This window comes from Siniperca chuatsi, linkage group LG8, assembly GCF_020085105.1.
Source record: "Siniperca chuatsi isolate FFG_IHB_CAS linkage group LG8, ASM2008510v1, whole genome shotgun sequence".
Classification (NCBI taxonomy): domain Eukaryota; kingdom Metazoa; phylum Chordata; class Actinopteri; order Centrarchiformes; family Sinipercidae; genus Siniperca; species Siniperca chuatsi.
In genome coordinates this window covers 72,240-90,330 of record NC_058049.1, presented here as the reverse complement: position 1 = coordinate 90,330, position 18,091 = coordinate 72,240, and the positions used below count along the sequence as shown (strand labels likewise).

The following is an 18,091-nucleotide window of genomic DNA, read 5'->3' as shown; positions in this document are numbered from 1 at the left end:
GATCCCCTTCAGTTCGCCTACCAGCCCGGCTGGGAGTTGAGGACGCCATCATCTACCTGCTTAACCGCATCCACACCCACCTGGACAGGCCGGCAAGCACGGTGAGGATCATGTTTTTTGACTTCTCCAGTGCTTTCAACACCATCCGGCCTGCCCTGCTGGGAGAGAAGCTGGCAGCGATGCAGGTGGACGCCCCCCTTGTGTCCTGGATTGTGGACTACCTGACTGGCAGACCACAGCATGTGCGGCTGCAGCACTGTGTGTCAGACAGCGTGGTCAGCAACACTGGGGCCCCTCAGGGGACTGTCCTCTCTCCCTTCCTCTTCACCATCTACACCACGGACTTCAGCCACCACACAGAGTCCTGCCACCTTCAGAAGGTTTCTGAGGACTCTGCTGTGGTGGGATGTATCAGCGGTGGTGTTGAGACTGAGTTCAGGGCTGTGGTGGGGAACTTTGTCTCATGGTGTGAGCAGAACCATCTGCAGCTCAATGCAACAAAGTCAAAGGAGCTGGTTGTGGATCTACGGAGGGCCAAGGCACCAGTGACCCCGGTTTCCATCCAGGGGGTCAGTGTGGACATTGTGGAGGACTACAAGTACCTGGGAGTACACTTGGATAATAAACTGGACTGGACCAGGAACACTCAGGCTGTTTACAGGAAGGGCCAGAGCCGCCTCTATTTTCTGAGGAGGCTGAGGTCCTTCAACATCTGCCGGACAATGCTGAAGATGTTCTATGAGTCTGTGGTGGCCGGTGCTGTCCTGTATGCTGTTGCATGCTGGGGCAGCAGGTTAAAGGTAGCGGACGCAAACAGACTGAACAAACTGATCCGTAAGGCCAGTAACATTGTGGGGGTGGAGCTGGACTCTCTGGCGGTGGTGTCAGAGAGGAGGATGCTGGCCAAACTACACGCCATCTTGGACAGTGTCTCCCACCCGCTCCATGACGTGCTGGCTAAACAAAGGAGCACCTTCAGTGGAAGACTCATCCCACCAAAGAGCACCACAGAGCGCCACAGGAAGTCATTCCTGCCTGTGGCCATCAAACTATTTAACTCCTCCTCTAAGGATTAGTCTGTTTGACCCTAGGTCACTAAACTGGACATTGAGCATTACATCTTAATAATAATTGTGCAATATTCTGTTTACTACTCAAGTGCAATATTAGTTTTCCTTGTTAGTTTTTCTTATTACTGTTACGGATATACCTCAATTACTCTCGACAGTACATGCACCTCCGCTTTTACTATTATTTATTACATAATTAGTGACATTGTATTTATACTGTACTTCACCATCTACCAGTAAACCCACTTGGTACTCGACACTTAGTTTATCTTATACTTATACCAACATGTTACTTAATTTATTTCTGACCTGTTTATAGTTTAAATTATCGTTTTCTCCTGTGTGCACTGACGTAAAGAAGAGCTACTGGAACAAAGAGTTTCCCTACGGGGATCAATAAAGTATTTCTGATTCTGATTCTGATTCTGATTCTGAATTCAGTTTATTTTATATTATAACATAATGTAAAACAATAAATATAGTATATATAAAAATATAGTATAGGATAAATAATACAAAAAACCTTAGGAAGGTTCCCGGGCTCTTGAGCAAATAGTGACATACTTCAGGTGGTACATTTATTAAATATTATAATGAATTATTAGTGTTTTTAGCAGGTCAGCATGTAGAAAATATAATATATATGTATATATAAATGTAACATAAGACATATTGAGCATAAGGTTTGTAATAAGGGCTGATAAACTCAACACAACGAACTAAACTTAGTTATTTCTTTCATGAGAAATAAAAATATGATATATATATATATATATATATATATATATATATATATGCTTTAAACTCCAGTGTATGCAAAATAATGGACAGAACGATAAATGTAAGATTATCAACGTATTATATGGAAAACAAAGGTGAAGAAGAAGAAGAAGAAGAAGAAGAAGTCAGTGCTGTTGTCCTCCGGCCTGCAGGAGGCGCTCTGCCCCGATATGACACACTGCTGCCGCTGTGACGTACAGTGTGACGTGTCACGACAGATTCAACCCAGACCCGGGAAAACTCAGCCGGAGAATCACAACCAGAACCAAAACAGGTGCCGGAGCCGGAGCCGGATCTGGATCTGCTCGTCATGGTCCAGGAGTTTCACGTCCTCCAGTGTTTTTCCTGTCAGAGCTTCCAGGTTCAACAGGTAACTAAACAGTCAGGCTAACAGTCAGGCTAACAGTCAGGCTACAGGCTAACAGTCAGGCTACAGGCTAACAGTCAGGCTAACGGTCAGGCTAACAGTCAGGCTAACAGTCAGGCTAACAGTCAGGCTAACGGTCAGGCTACAGGCTAACAGTCAGGCTAACGGTCAGGCTAACAGTCAGGCTAACGGTCAGGCTAACAGTCAGGCTAACAGTCAGGCTACAGGCTAACAGTCAGGCTACAGCTGTGGTGTTCAGTAATCAGTAATCACTTTATTGATCCCCGAGGGGAAACTCTTTGTCACAGCTGCTCGCTGTCACGTCACACAGGAACAGAAGCACGAAGCAAATCAAAATATAATACAGGTCAGATAAATTAAGTACCAAGTGGATATAAGTATAAAAGCTAAAATAAGTATAAAGTACAAAGTGGATTTAGAAGTTGATGATAATATAATAATAATGATTACTGTGGATACTATAAAATACAATATATAAACATATTCAGTTTCACCCCGCCCCGTATGGGGGACACCAGACTTCCTCAGTCCGTTCAGCAGGACTGAAGCAGCAGTCTGCTGAAGGATATTAACATGTTTAAACACATTTCTGTGACGAGTCAAAGTAAATAAAATAAACTCCACCAGCAGACAGACTTCTTTAAAACGCTTTGAACAGGAAGTACTTTCTCTTGGTATGTCAAATTAAAAGTCCTGAGTTTTGTGTTTTTGTTCTGCTTTTTATCTAATTTTTGTAATTATTATTAAGAAAACATACTGTGTGTGTTTGCCCTGTGCTGCGTCTGTCAGGTGAAGAAGGTGAACAGGTGGAGCTGTAAACTGTGTGGAGAGAAGCAGTCGCTGCTCAAGGTCAGAATATAACTTCAACTCTTTAAAGCTGCACTAACTGATGTGTTTGTTTTCAGCTGAAACAAGATGTGAACACAACAGTAACATGTCGTCACCTTTCAGTCCATGTGTTGAACTTTTGATCGAACAGCTGCTTATTTCACCTGCAGCAGCTACAGAGTCACATGACGCTTCGTCAGGAGGCGTGTCAGTGTCACGTGACGCTTCATCAGGAGGCGTGTCAGAGTCACGTGACGCTTCGTCAGGAGGCGTGTCAGAGTCACGTGACGCTTCGTCAGGAGGCGTGTCAGTGTCACGTGACGCTTCGTCAGGAGGCGTGTCAGTGTCACGTGGCGCTTCATCAGGAGGCGTGTCAGAGTCACGTGACGCTTCGCCGTCAGGCGTGTCAGTGTCACGTGGCGCCGCCAGGAGGCGTGTCAGTGTCACGTGGCGCCGTCAGGGAGGCGTGTCAGAGTCACGTGGCGCCCGTCAGGAGGCGTGTCAGAGTCACGTGGCGCCGTCAGAGGCGTGTCAGAGTCACGTGGCGCCGTCCAGGGGCGTGTCAGTGTCACGTGGCGCCCGTCAGGGGCGTGTCAGAGTCACGTGGCGCCGTCAGGAGGCGTGTCAGAGTCACGTGACGCCGTCAGGAGGCGTGTCAGAGTCACGTGGCGCCGTCAGGAGGCGTGTCAGAGTCACGTGGCGCTTCGTCCAGGAGGCGTGTCAGAGTCACGTGGCGCCCGTCAGGAGGCGTGTCAGAGTCACGTGACGCTTCGTCAGGAGGCGTGTCAGAGTCACGTGACGCTTCATCAGGAGGCGTGTCAGAGTCACGTGACGCTTCATCAGGAGGCGTGTCTGTGTCTCCTGATGGACGTCAGTCCGGTCTTCTCTCCGTCAGCTCTGTGTTTGGTCTCCAGCAGCTGCTGAGGGAAACATCTGGCTCTTTAGCAGCTAGATGCTCCGCTATGTTCAGCAGCTGCTCTCTGACTGTCTGTTGACATTTACACTATAGTCGCTTTAAACACATTTAACTGGACTGAACTGAGACACAGTAGAATTAGTTTTTATTTATTAGTATTTATTTATTCAACAGGGACCATACAGATAATCATAAGAAGAAGCAATGCATCAGTAGTGTATACAGGTGTAGACCAGGTGTGGAGCTGAAGCTAACTTTCATCAGGAGGCAGTGATGTTGCTAGGTACGCATCCCGCGTCTCTGACGCATTTAAATCCGAAAGGACGCAGTAAACTGGCTATCGACGTCTCCAGGGGACGCACCCTATCTAAGTTACATTGTGAACAACAAATACGTGTTGGAATAAACAAAAGAAACCTCGCTGTCAAAAGGCTGCAGCCTCTCACCTGCTCTCTGAGCGCGCACACAAACGGTTTTTGGACCCCACGAATATAGTAAAACAAGCCCACACACACGCAGGGAGGCGGTGGCGATCACTCGAGTTGACGACGGCTACGCTCGTTACTGTGAGTGCAATAACACCTTCGAGGAAAAAGCCAATACTTTATCAATACACCTGTCCAACAAGCATAAACATGTGAACATGTAGAAAGTAGTGTCGATACCCTAAACACGAGTTCAACAGTATATAAATATATATTTATTTATACTAGAGACCTCACGAGGAGAGACCGATGGTTCTGGGTCGGACTCAAACCAGGACGTTGTGGTTCATGTTTAGTGCCTAAAGTCTGTAGACCACCAGGACGCTCAGACCTTCTTATTATTGATTAACTAGAACTTAAACAATTAATCATTTAGTTGATTGAAAGAAAATTAACCTGCACCTTTTTTTAAAAGTAATTTATTAATCAAACCTCCATCAATCCCCTGGTAAACTGAATATTTTGGACAAAACAAACTGAACTCTGAGACGTTTTTCACTATTTTCTAACGATTTATAAACTAAATGATTAATCAATGAATTAAAAAATTGATCTGCAGATGAATTGATAATGAAAACAGCTGTAAAAGTTTAATTTACTCTCTGATGATGAGACAGGCTGCTGATGTTAACATAAACAAATGAAACTCAGCTGATGTGTCAGCTGATTTATTACAGGTGTTTGAAGTTTCAGGAAGAGAGGCCTTATTATTACCTGTGTCATCTGTTGGACTGTGTGCTGATTGGTTGACAGGAGTTTGGGCGGGGCTCCGCAGCCGACTGCAGACGTCATGTTCAGAAACTGAACGCCGTGAGAGGAGCCATGATGGAGGAGCAGGAGCGCAACACCTGGTCGCTATGGTAACTAACATGTCCCACAGTGTACACAGCGGCTTTTTTAGTCCAAGTATCCGTCACTGTCTACCTGTTTACCAGGTGTTCTCACCTGTCACCGCCTCCTGATGTTCTGATGGTTGTTAACAGGAAGCAGGTGGAGGCAGACGGAGAGGATGAACCTGAGGAACACGACCAGGTGACCCCACACACACAGGTGTTGTGCTTCTAAATGTCCTTAAATGTCTTAATTGGTTTTTCTGCTTTAATATTCAAAAATATCTAATGAAGGAACTGTCTCCAGGTGACACAGACTCAGGTGACACAGACTCAGGTGACACAGACTCAGGTGACAAAGACTCAGGTGAGCCGCTGGAGCAAATACCTGGACACACCTGAGGAGGCGGAGCCAGAAGAGGATGAAGAGGAGAATGTTTTGATGGACAGGCAGCAGTTCCATGGCAACAACATGATTGACAGGTGTGACTTTAAAGAGTGTTTATGTTGGTAGAGGCCACGCCCACCTACTTGTCAGTATGCCTCCGCGCCGGCGATAGCCACGGCCAGACGCATTATGTTTTCGGGTTGTCTGTACGTCCGCCCCATTCTTCTCATAATGTGAATATCTCAGGAACCAGCACCTGGAAGAGGTCTTCAGATTTTGCACAAATGTCCAGTTGGACTGTGATGAAAGTATGACTGTGATGTTGGTGTGACTGTGATGTTGGTGTGACTGTGATGTAAGTATGACTGTGATGTAAGTATGACTGTGATGTTGGTGTGACTGTGATGTAGGTGTGACTGTGATGTAAGTGTGACTGTGATGAAAGTATGACTGTGATGTAGGTGTGACTGTGATGTTGGTGTGACTGTGATGAAAGTATGACTGTGATGTAAGTATGACTGTGATGTTGGTGTGACTGTGATGTAAGTATGACTGTGATGTTGGTGTGACTGTGATGTAAGTATGACTGTGATGTAAGTATGACTGTGATGTTGGTGTGACTGTGATGTAGGTGTGACTGTGATGTAAGTGTGACTGTGATGAAAGTATGACTGTGATGTTGGTGTGACTGTGATGTTGGTGTGACTGTGATGAAAGTATGACTGTGATGTAAGTATGACTGTGATGTTGGTGTGACTGTGATGTAAGTATGACTGTGATGTTGGTGTGACTGTGATGTAAGTATGACTGTGATGTTGGTGTGACAGTGATGAAAGTATGACTGTGATGTTGGTGTGACTGTGATGTAAGTATGACTGTGATGTTGGTGTGACTGTGATGTAAGTATGACTGTGATGTTGGTGTGACAGTGATGAAAGTATGACTGTGATGTTGGTATGACTGTGATGTAGGTGTGACTGTGATGTTGGTGTGACTGTGATGTAAGTATGACTGTGATGTTGGCGTGACTGTGATGAAAGTATGACTGTGATGTAAGTATGACTGTGATGTTGGTGTGACAGTGATGTAAGTATGACTGTGATGTTGGTGTGACAGTGATGTAAGTATGACTGTGATGTTGGTGTGACTGTGATGTTGGTGTGACAGTGATGAAAGTATGACTGTGATGTTGGTGTGACTGTGATGTTGGTGTGACTGTGATGAAAGTATGACTGTGATGTTGGTGTGACTGTGATGTTGGTGTGACTGTGATGTAAGTATGACTGTGATGTTGGTGTGACAGTGATGTAAGTATGACTGTGATGTTGGTGTGACTGTGATGTTGGTGTGACTGTGATGTTGGTGTGACTGTGATGTAAGTATGACTGTGATGAAAGTATGACTGTGATGTTGGTGTGACAGTGATGTAAGTATGACTGTGATGTTGGTGTGACTGTGATGTTGGTGTGACTGTGATGTAGGTGTGACTGTGATGTAAGTGTGACTGTGATGAAAGTATGACTGTGATGTTGGTGTGACTGTGATGTTGGTGTGACTGTGATGAAAGTATGACTGTGATGTAAGTATGACTGTGATGTTGGTGTGACTGTGATGTAAGTATGACTGTGATGTTGGTGTGACTGTGATGTAAGTATGACTGTGATGTTGGTGTGACAGTGATGAAAGTATGACTGTGATGTTGGTGTGACTGTGATGTAAGTATGACTGTGATGTTGGTGTGACTGTGATGTAAGTATGACTGTGATGTTGGTGTGACAGTGATGAAAGTATGACTGTGATGTTGGTGTGACTGTGATGTAAGTATGACTGTGATGTTGGTGTGACAGTGATGAAAGTATGACTGTGATGTTGGTGTGACTGTGATGTTGGTGTGACTGTGATGTAGGTGTGACTGTGATGTAAGTGTGACTGTGATGAAAGTATGACTGTGATGTTGGTGTGACTGTGATGTTGGTGTGACTGTGATGAAAGTATGACTGTGATGTAAGTATGACTGTGATGTTGGTGTGACTGTGATGTAAGTATGACTGTGATGTTGGTGTGACTGTGATGTAAGTATGACTGTGATGTTGGTGTGACTGTGATGTAAGTATGACTGTGATGTTGGTGTGACTGTGATGTAAGTATGACTGTGATGTTGGTGTGACTGTGATGTAAGTATGACTGTGATGAAAGTATGACTGTGATGTAAGTATGACTGTGATGAAAGTATGACTGTGATGTTGGCGTGACTGTGATGTTGGTGTGACTGTGATGTAAGTATGACTGTGATGTTGGTGTGACTGTGATGAAAGTATGACTGTGATGTAAGTATGACTGTGATGTTGGTGTGACTGTGATGTAAGTATGACTGTGATGTTGGTGTGACTGTGATGTAAGTATGACTGTGATGTTGGTGTGACTGTGATGTTGGTGTGACTGTGATGAAAGTATGACTGTGATGTAAGTATGACTGTGATGTTGGTGTGACTGTGATGAAAGTATGACTGTGATGTAAGTATGACTGTGATGAAAGTATGACTGTGATGTTGGTGTGACTGTGATGTTGGTGTGACTGTGATGTTGGTGTGACTGTGATGAAAGTATGACTGTGATGTAAGTATGACTGTGATGAAAGTATGACTGTGATGTTGGTGTGACTGTGATGTTGGTGTGACTGTGATGAAAGTATGACTGTGATGTAAGTATGACTGTGATGTTGGTGTGACTGTGATGTTGGTGTGACTGTGATGAAAGTATGACTGTGATGTAAGTATGACTGTGATGTTGGTGTGACTGTGATGAAAGTATGACTGTGATGTAAGTGTGACTGTGATGTAAGTATGACTGTGATGTTGGTGTGACTGTGATGAAAGTATGACTGTGATGTAAGTATGACTGTGATGTTGGTGTGACTGTGATGAAAGTATGACTGTGATGTTGGTGTGACTGTGATGAAAGTATGACTGTGATGTAAGTATGACTGTGATGTTGGTGTGACTGTGATGTTGGTATGACTGTGATGTTGGTGTGACTGTGATGTAAGTATGACGTACATTGAGTTTGTAATGCGCTCCAACTGCAGAGTTTGTGGATCATGTGTACGCAAGAAATGCATGTGCGGATGTAAACTAGATAGCAAGATAGCCTGCGGGGGCAGCTAGCTAGCTAGCCGTCCAGTCCGGTCACTGAGCCTCTTTCCCCGCAGTCACTCAGACCAACGCAGCAGACAGCAGCAACATTTCTGCCTTCTGCGTCGTATTTATTCTGTGTAGCCGAGGTAAACTTCACAAGATAATGTTCATAACCATGCTAAGATAGCACAACGCCTCCTCCTCCTCCTCCTCCTCCTCCTCCTCCTCCTCCTCCATCCTCCTCCTCCTCTTCCATCCTCCTCCTCCTCCATCCTCCTCCTCTTCCATCCTCTTCCATCCTCCTCCTCTTCCATCCTCATCCTCCATCCTCCTCCTCTTCCATCCTCCTCCTCCTCCTCTTCCATCCTCCTCCTCTTCCATCCTCCTCCTCCTCCTCCTCCTCTTCCATCCTCCTCCTCTTCCATCCTCCTCCTCCATCCTCCATCCTCCTCCTCTTCCATCCTCCTCCTCCTCTTCCATCCTCATCCTCCATCCTCCATCCTCCTCCTCTTCCATCCTCCTCCTCCTCCATCCTCATCCTCCATCCTCCTCCTCTTCCATCCTCCTCCTCTCCTCTCTTCCATCCTCCTCCTCTTCCATCCTCCTCCTCTTCCATCCTCCTCCTCTTCCATCCTCCTCCTCCTCCATCCTCCTCCTCCTCCTCTTCCATCCTCCTCCTCCTCTTCCATCCTCCTCCTCCTCTTCCATCCTCCTCCTCCTCCATCCTCCTCCTCTTCCATCCTCTTCCATCCTCCTCCTCTTCCATCCTCATCCTCCATCCTCCTCCTCTTCCATCCTCCTCCTCCTCCTCTTCCATCCTCCTCCTCTTCCATCCTCCTCCTCCTCCTCCTCTTCCATCCTCCTCCTCTTCCATCCTCCTCCTCCATCCTCCATCCTCCTCCTCTTCCATCCTCCTCCTCCTCTTCCATCCTCATCCTCCATCCTCCATCCTCCTCCTCTTCCATCCTCCTCCTCCTCCATCCTCATCCTCCATCCTCCTCCTCTTCCATCCTCCTCCTCCTCCTCTTCCATCCTCCTCCTCTTCCATCCTCCTCCTCTTCCATCCTCCTCCTCCTCCTCTTCCATCCTCCTCCTCTTCCATCCTCCTCCTCCTCCTCCTCTTCCATCCTCCTCCTCTTCCATCCTCCTCCTCCATCCTCCATCCTCCTCCTCTTCCATCCTCCTCCTCCTCTTCCATCCTCATCCTCCATCCTCCATCCTCCTCCTCTTCCATCCTCCTCCTCCTCCATCCTCCTCCTCTTCCATCCTCTTCCATCCTCCTCCTCTTCCATCCTCATCCTCCATCCTCCTCCTCTTCCATCCTCCTCCTCCTCCTCTTCCATCCTCCTCCTCCTCCTCCTCTTCCATCCTCCTCCTCCTCCATCCTCCTCCTCCTCCTCCTCTTCCATCCTCCTCCTCCTCCATCCTCCTCCTCCTCCTCCTCTTCCATCCTCCTCCTCTTCCATCCTCCTCCTCCTCTTCCATCCTCATCCTCCATCCTCCATCCTCCTCCTCTTCCATCCTCCTCCTCCTCCATCCTCCTCCTCTTCCATCCTCTTCCATCCTCCTCCTCTTCCATCCTCATCCTCCATCCTCCTCCTCTTCCATCCTCCTCCTCCTCCTCTTCCATCCTCCTCCTCTTCCATCCTCCTCCTCCTCCTCCTCTTCCATCCTCCTCCTCTTCCATCCTCCTCCTCCATCCTCCATCCTCCTCCTCTTCCATCCTCCTCCTCCTCCATCCTCCTCCTCCTCCTCCTCTTCCATCCTCCTCCTCTTCCTCCTCCTCCTGCTCTTCTCACTTACAGTCGCCTCCTCCTCCTCTTCTTCTCAGTGAAGCATGCCGACGGCAGCTGCTAACGCTGCTCTGTCTTTGATCTTACTAGTCGCCCCACATGACATCCGGTCGGTTGTGTTTAATCAGCCCAAAATCACAGACCAGCTGGACTTTACGACAGCCTCGACAGTCCGTGCAGCGTTCGTCGGCCTCGACAGTCCGTGTAGCGTTCGACGGCCTCGACAGTCCGTGCAGCGTTCGTCGGCCTCGACAGTCCGTGCAGCGTTCGTCGGCCTCGACAGTCCGTGCAGCGTTCGACGGCCTCGACAGTCCGTGCAGCGTTCGTCGGCCTCGACAGTCCGTGTAGCGTTCGTCGGCCTCGACAGTCCGTGCAGCGTTCGACGGCCTCGACAGTCCGTGCAGCGTTAAATGGCCTCGACAGTCCGTGTAGCGCTAAATGCGGCTCGACAGTCCGTGCAGCGTTAAGCGGCCTCGACAGTCCGTGCAGCGTTCGTCGGCCTCGACAGTCCGTGCAGCGTTCGACGGCCTCGACAGTCCGTGCAGCGTTCGTCGGCCTCGGTCCTCAGAGCCCCGACTCGGGAAGAGAAGAATTTAGATTAAAAAACGAGAGAATGATGAACACGTGTTTTTACACTGTGTCTTTTAAAGTTATGTATTTCATTATAAATCCAGAAGGCTGTTTTTAAAAACCCTCCTGTGTTCTGACAGGAAGAGGAAGAGAAGAGGAGGACAGGACAGCTGGACACCTGAACAGGTAACATGCTGACATCACCAACAACATTTATTAACACTAATATCACCCGAGTTACACTTCGTTCAGTGACAGATGTGGAGCCGTTGAAGTCTTTGTGCTAAGCTAGGCTAACAGTTTAGACAAGTATCCCAGCATGCACTTCACATCAACCAGCAGAGAGTTTGAGCCAGACTTTATTTTGTCAGTAAATTAAAGACTGAATAAGTTGGATTTTGTATAGACTCGTACAAAACTAATCCCCGTCATCACTCGACCCGCCTGAAGTGCGTCTGTCTCCGCAGAGCTGCTGCCTGTATTTGCTCAGTTTTAGTTTATTTTGCTGTGTTCGGGACGTTTCTGGGCGTCAGCCACAGACTATAAAACATGGACGTTTGTGTCCGTGACGTCAGCTTTCTGAAGAGCAGTTGTGAAGCTCAGTGCAGGCGGCTCCGGCCGTCGCCATCTTGGCAGAGCCCGACTCCGGCTAATCCAAAAACGGGCAAAGAGGTGGAACGATGAGAGAATATGCAGAACTTTAATATAATTTAAACAGGCGAGTTATACAAAGATTCACCCCCCCTCAGTCGTCTTGACGGGGAAATTAGCTTTAGAGACCAAACCCGTTTTTGGTACCAGGCTGTAAACACGTTTACTTCTGTGAAGTCGGCATTTTAACTCGGGGCCATTCGAGGAGCTGCAGGCTGAGAGGGCGGACTCTGTTTGGCCGAGCTACACTCACGCAGTGCAGATATCAACACATTTACAAACTAATCAATAAATATATGCAGATGTAAACTAACAGAGGCAGTGCGGCTGTTATATTCTTTAATAAACATCACCTGTCAGTGATGATGATGTCACACTACAGTCAGGTACAGGTGTGTTGAAACTGAGCTGATGTCTCTGTTACAAACTTTATTAAATGTTGTACTGTTCCTTTAAATCTCTTTCAGGTGTATCAGACAGAACATTCGGGTTCTTCATATTTAACGGTTAAGGTTTAATTAGAAACCCGATGTTACTGAACGTGTCGGACTGTTCCTTTAAACGCCCTTCTGCCTTCTTCTGTCTGCAGTCAAACCGGTCCGGTCTGATGAAACCTGTTAGACCCTCAGCCACAACCAGAACCACCAGTCTGAACCACTCCAGTCATCCCCCCAGTGGGAGTACTGGTCCAGTCAGTAGTTGGGCTTGTTTCCTCAGTTCTGACTGTCAGGTGAAGGAGGGGGAGGAGCCTTCAGACAGTGGGTGGAGTCAGTCAGTGGGCGGAGCTGCCTCCGCCCTGTAATGACATCATCCGTCAGGCCCCGCCTGTTTGAGAGCGGCGACAGGTTCAGTTTCGAGTTTCTGACAGCTGAGAGGCTCTAAACAAACGAATAACTAATCCTGTTTCTGATTGACAGATTTATTGATCTGCTGGAGTTTTCTAACATGTGAACAGATATTTTGATCAGAAAAGTTGGAACTTCCATTTTTGTAATTTGTTCAGATCAATAGTTTAATAAGTCAGACAGGTTCAGTTCATGTTTTTATTGTACAGATAACAGCAACATGTCGATGACTAATAAAGAAGTAGAAACAATCAATGAGTAAAGTATTGATTCATGCTAACAGTAGCAGCAGCTGACAGATTATTAACTCAGATTACAGGAAACAGGAACATCTGACTGTAGTATAAATCACGGTTAATGTCATTGGTTTAGTAAAGATGATGTCAGTGGTGACGTCATCAGGGCTGGTGTGGGTGGGGTTGTTTGGCATACTGGATGGCGTCAAGCGCGGCGCCGATGTCGAAGTTTTTGGCCTGAAGGAGACGAGTCAACCAGCCGCCTTCATCGGTGAAACCCATCGACAGCATGAGAGACAGAGACTCCACCAGGCGGGGGTCCGCCTCTGTGGGGGGGGTCAGAGGTCAGCAGCGACATCATACACAAGATCTAACAGATCAGGGAAAGGATGTGGTCTTACCTTGAGGCAGGTGAGGGTAAAGAGCTGCTTCCCTCAGACCTGTTGGCCCCTGCTGTCCCGACGGGGGGTCCTGGTCCTGGTTCCCGGGCTGGAGGGACTGCAGCTCTCCGGTGGAGGGGTCGACCTCTCTGGGGTTCAGGTGAGTCCACTCCTCATCAGAGTCTCTGCATACCTGAAGAGCACAGTCGGGGTCAGGTGTACTGGTTACACTGGTCTGAGAAGGACCAGGGTTGGATATGGACCAGACTAATGTGGGTCAGTGCACAGAAACGCCTCTGAACTAACACCTGTGTTTCCATGGTAACAGATTTCAGCAGGTGAACCTGAAGTACTTTATTCATTATTTGTATCGGCGAGTCTCTGATAAATTTAAAAAGGTTTTAAAGTCTTAAACTGAATTTTGAACCTGCAGAAAACCTGATTTTAGTTTGTTACCTAGAGCACATCACCCAGGTGAGCTGCTGTAAATACCTGAACGGTTTCTTCTTCTGACGATGACGAACTGACCTTTGACCCCTCGCTGGCTCCACCCTCACTGATACCTCCGTCCGTCTCCATGTTTCTCTCCACCCCCGCACTCTGAGAGGGAGGGGTCACCTTCGTCCTCTGGCCCTCGTGCTCCACATCGATGTCCACGTCGATACCTGCACACATACGTGACATCACTTCCTGTTTGAACCCAGAGGACGTTCACTGTTCTTACAGCAAACAGAAACTCCTTTAACTGCACTATTACTTTGAAAGGACACCATCACTTCCTGTTAATATGCTCCTGGTTTCACTCTCCAAAACAGCCAATCAGAACCAGGCTTTAATAGTGACATCACTCACCCAGTGGGCTCAACATGGCCGCCACCTCCTCTCCGATGTTTTTCAGGTAGTCCACGTTGGCCTGAGAGGCTGCAGACAGGTCAGGAGAGGAGAGGTTATTAGTTTATTGATCATTAATTAGATTATTGTACTACAGAGTTCCTGACACTGACCAGAGGGGGCGCTGCAGTCAGCAGCAGGTTTGGAGGATTCAGGCCGTTCCTGATCCTGATCCTGGTTCACGTTCAGGTTCTGAGCATGGTTCTGGTTCCACATGCAGTGTTTCATCCTCTTCATCCACTTCCCCCGAGGAAACCACTGCAGACAGACAAAGGAACAGTTCACCAAAACATCCTGTAAGTCACAGCGCAGGGCAGAAGGAGTTGTTGTAAATATACATCACAGTATATAGTATAGAAATTATGCATAATTTTGTTTTTGTAATTCTGTTATAAAGTTACCTATTTTTATTTTTATTTAGACTACTATAAAACTCCATAAACTTTCATTGCTATGCAGATGATACCAAATTATATCTATCGATCAAGGACGGATGAAACTAATCAGTTAACTAAACTTCAGGCGTGCCTTAAGGACATAAAGACCTGGAAGACCTGCAACCTCCTGATGTTAAACTGAAGTTATTGTTCCAAACACCTCCGAGACACAGTATCTAAAGATATAGTAGCTCTAGATGGCATTGCCCTGGCCTCCAGCAGCACCGTAAGGAACCTCAGAGTTATCTTTGATCAGGATTTATCCTTTAACTCCCACATGAAACAAACTTCAAGGACTGCCTTCTTTCACCTACGCAACATTACAACAAAATCAGGCACATCCTGTCTCAAAATGATGCTGAAAAACTAGTCCATGCATTTGTTACTTCTAGGCTGGACTACTGCAATTCCTTATTATCAGGCTGCCCGAATAAGTCCCTTAAGACTCTCCAGTTGATCCAGAATGTCTCCAAAAGTAGACCGGGAGCCAGAGCCTTCAGGTATCAAGCTCCTCTCCTGTGGAACCAGGTCCCAGTTTGGGTTCGGGAGGCAGACACCATCAGGTGAGTCCTGAACCATCCCTTAGTTCTGCTGCTGTAGGCCTAGACTGCCGGGAGACTTCCCATGATGCACCTCTCTCCCTCTGTGTGTATATATAAAAACCTCACCTGCAGCGGGTGCCAGATGGGCAGCAGAGCGTGCTCAGTGTGCGTCCCTCGAGCCTGGCAGGCGGAGCACAGGTCGTAGTTCGGACAAACCGAACACTTGAAGCGGGTTCCCACCACGGGGCCGTTGCAGCCGTCACAGGTGACGTTAGGGTGCAGGGCAGGGGGTGGGGCCAGAGGAGCTCCAGGTGGAGGAGGAGGAGGATGGCCGAAGGTGAAGGGAGGGAAGGCGTGAAGAGGAAAGTTTTGACGGTGCTCCTTCTTCTCTGAAAGAGTTCAATAAAACTTTATTAGAAGCACAGAAACAAACACTGCAGTTTATCAGTTAGAGGTTTTATTAAATCAAAGTTGATTTATTGTAACATTCAAATCTCGTCATATTAGACGACTTTTCTCTTTAAATATTCCACCTTTTCTCTCGACAGTGACCCTAAATACCGTCGTAATCTGGCCTTCAGAATAAAAGCTGGTCTCTAAATAAAACTCTCCTCCATGGACTGATCTCAAGTGTGTATCCATGATGAAGGTGGGGTACAGGTGAGGTTCAGGTGAGATTGTGTGTTTGTACCTTTGATGAAAAGGCGGAAGGTGGCGTCCTTCATGCAGGCCAGACCCATCATCAGCTCATCATCAGAGGAAAACGCCACCAGGTCTCCATCTTCATCTGAAATATACAGAAACACACATCGTCACCAACATGTGATGATCAGGCGTCCCGCTTCACCGCGCAGCATTTTCATCCCGCGTCCCACATTTTGAGACGATGTCCCACATTTTGACTGTCTCTACTTGTGACCTAACGTTTCTTAATTGGGCTACTACTCCAAATCAGAGGTAGTTATAACGGCCCCGGTGGCCCCGGTACCAGCAGCCTTAATAATCTCTCCTCGAGTATGATAACGTTTGAAAAGAGGCCGCAGGTGTTATCTTGACTCTGAAGCGTCCTTTGATGCTCAGGTGATTAACGTGGTGCAGTCCTGAGACAGCTAACCAAGATCAGGTCGTTCCTTCCCTCTGCAGACCGAAAAGCTCGTCCCTGCTTTCATCTCCTCCAGACTCGACTACTGCGGCGCTCTTTATTCTGGTCTCAGCAGGCGAAACGTCCAGAGACCGCAGCCGGTACAAGACGCTGCCGCCGCGGCTTTTACCGCGTACTAAGAGAAGCGACCACATCCCGGCGATCCCTGCCGCCGCCGCTGCTCACCTGTGAGTTTCAGAACTGATTTGAAGATTTTACTGCTTGTTTTTAGAGCCTTGAATGACTCAGACTGCTGCCTGTATCTGATCTGCCGACTCCCTCTGAGCCCGATCGCTGCCCGAGATCCTCCGGCAGGGCCCCACTACCGGTTCCTAAATCTGGACTCGTCACTAAAGGTGACGGGGCCCCTGCTGTCGGGCCCCTCAGCTGTGGATCAGTTTAAAGTGTATATAGACACTTTTAATGCAAAGCAAAGTTCCTTAATCTAAATCTAGTACGTTTCTTTTCTGGATATTCCACCACAGGCTCGCCCTTCGCTTTATATGCCATGCACCTTTTTAAAGCACCAGTATACCTGAAAGAAGGGAAGCCATGACTTGAATCCATGTCAGCACCTGTCTGTCGTGTTCTACTGTGCAGTTTAGTCCGCATACCTGCTCTTACATAGAGACGTAAGAGCTACGGGGTTAGGGCTAATGTTCGTGTTGTGCATTGTAACGTGTCCCTCACAATAAGGTTGAACTATATAAAGTCTGTTTCAAATTGTTCATTTTTATGTTTTTACAGTTTCCTTTAAAAAACAAAACAACAAGCAGATATCAAAGTGAAGATGGACGGAATTAAGAACACCTGAGCTCGCAGGACCCGCCCACAGTAGGCGTCAGTCAGCACACCTGAGCTCATAGAAAACAGCTTATTTTTACAGGACGATCATCAACACCTGGACTTGTTTCACTGTGCAGAACTCCACCAGAAAAACACATGATTTTAACTTTAGGTTGAAGGAGTTCTTCAGGTTGATTTCATATGTTTATACATTTATAATAATTGTAATATTTTACCTCAAAACAAACTGGACTTTTTCCACTTTGACTTTATATATATATATATATATATATATATATATATATATATATATATATATATATATATAATAATCTTAATAATTGATCTCACTCCAACACTCCTCTGGTATGTCAGATTATTTATATGTTGTATGTTAAATAATGTTAATATTTACCTCTGTAGTACATGTTGAAGCCGTTGCTCTTCAGATTATTGAACACTCCCGCTGTTTTCCTGCTCAGATACTCGAAGCTGGAGGACACGTCCTGATCCACGGCGAACCTCCGGACCTCTTTCACAGACTCGTCCTTCCCCAACAGGTAGGCCTTCACCGTCACCGACATCCTGCTCCAGTTACCGGGAACACTGCAGACTCTGAACTGAACCAGACTCCGGACAGAAAACACACACTTTAAGACTTCTACACTCTGAAACAAAGTGAGAAACTTTGTGACGCAGCTTTTAATCCTCTCTGCCTCCTTTATGTTTACTTCCGTGATAAACGTCACTGTCGTCAGGAGAAGTAAATATTGACGCGGCCTCCCATTGGTCCGCTGGCGGAGTCCCGCCCAGACGGCCAATGAGAGTCCGAGGAATGACTGCACTTTCCAATGAGGGGATTTCCCCTCTGAGTCACCTGACCAATCAGGTTTAACCGGAATAAAGTTCATAATAAAGAAAATATCGCTGCGTCATCGTTATGAAAGACACGGAGGAAGACTTGTGATGAAGTTTAAACACTCAGATATTTACCATTAAA

General features: G+C 47.0%; 2 protein-coding genes across 4 annotated transcripts; one reads left to right on the top strand and one right to left on the bottom strand.

Moving 5' to 3' along the window:
- The first annotated feature begins 2,009 nt into the window (after positions 1-2,009).
- Positions 2,010-12,929, top strand: LOC122880179 (MRN complex interacting protein). Of its 2 annotated transcripts, none has more exons than XM_044205035.1 (7): positions 2,010-2,220; positions 3,028-3,087; positions 5,221-5,327; positions 5,451-5,499; positions 5,605-5,780; positions 11,323-11,368; positions 12,423-12,929. In XM_044205035.1, the coding sequence occupies exons 1-7, from the start codon at positions 2,161-2,163 to the stop codon at positions 12,633-12,635; spliced, it is 711 nt and encodes a 236-aa protein (XP_044060970.1). In that variant the 5' UTR covers positions 2,010-2,160; the 3' UTR covers positions 12,636-12,929. The 2 variants fall into 2 exon arrangements, with proteins under 2 accessions (XP_044060970.1, XP_044060969.1); XM_044205034.1 differs by having other exon boundaries at positions 2,014-2,220; positions 5,451-5,517.
- sqstm1 (sequestosome 1) lies at positions 12,863-18,002 on the bottom strand. 2 transcript variants are annotated; one of them, XM_044205032.1, is made up of 8 exons: positions 17,507-18,002; positions 15,856-15,951; positions 15,291-15,553; positions 14,299-14,443; positions 14,147-14,215; positions 13,787-13,959; positions 13,316-13,487; positions 12,863-13,240 (listed from the first exon to the last, which is right to left on the bottom strand). In XM_044205032.1, exons 1-8 carry the CDS (start codon positions 18,000-18,002, stop codon positions 13,077-13,079), a joined length of 1,578 nt encoding a protein of 525 aa, XP_044060967.1. In that variant the 3' UTR covers positions 12,863-13,076. The 2 variants fall into 2 exon arrangements, with proteins under 2 accessions (XP_044060967.1, XP_044060968.1); XM_044205033.1 differs by having other exon boundaries at positions 13,823-13,959.
- Positions 18,003-18,091: the final 89 nt, after the last annotated feature.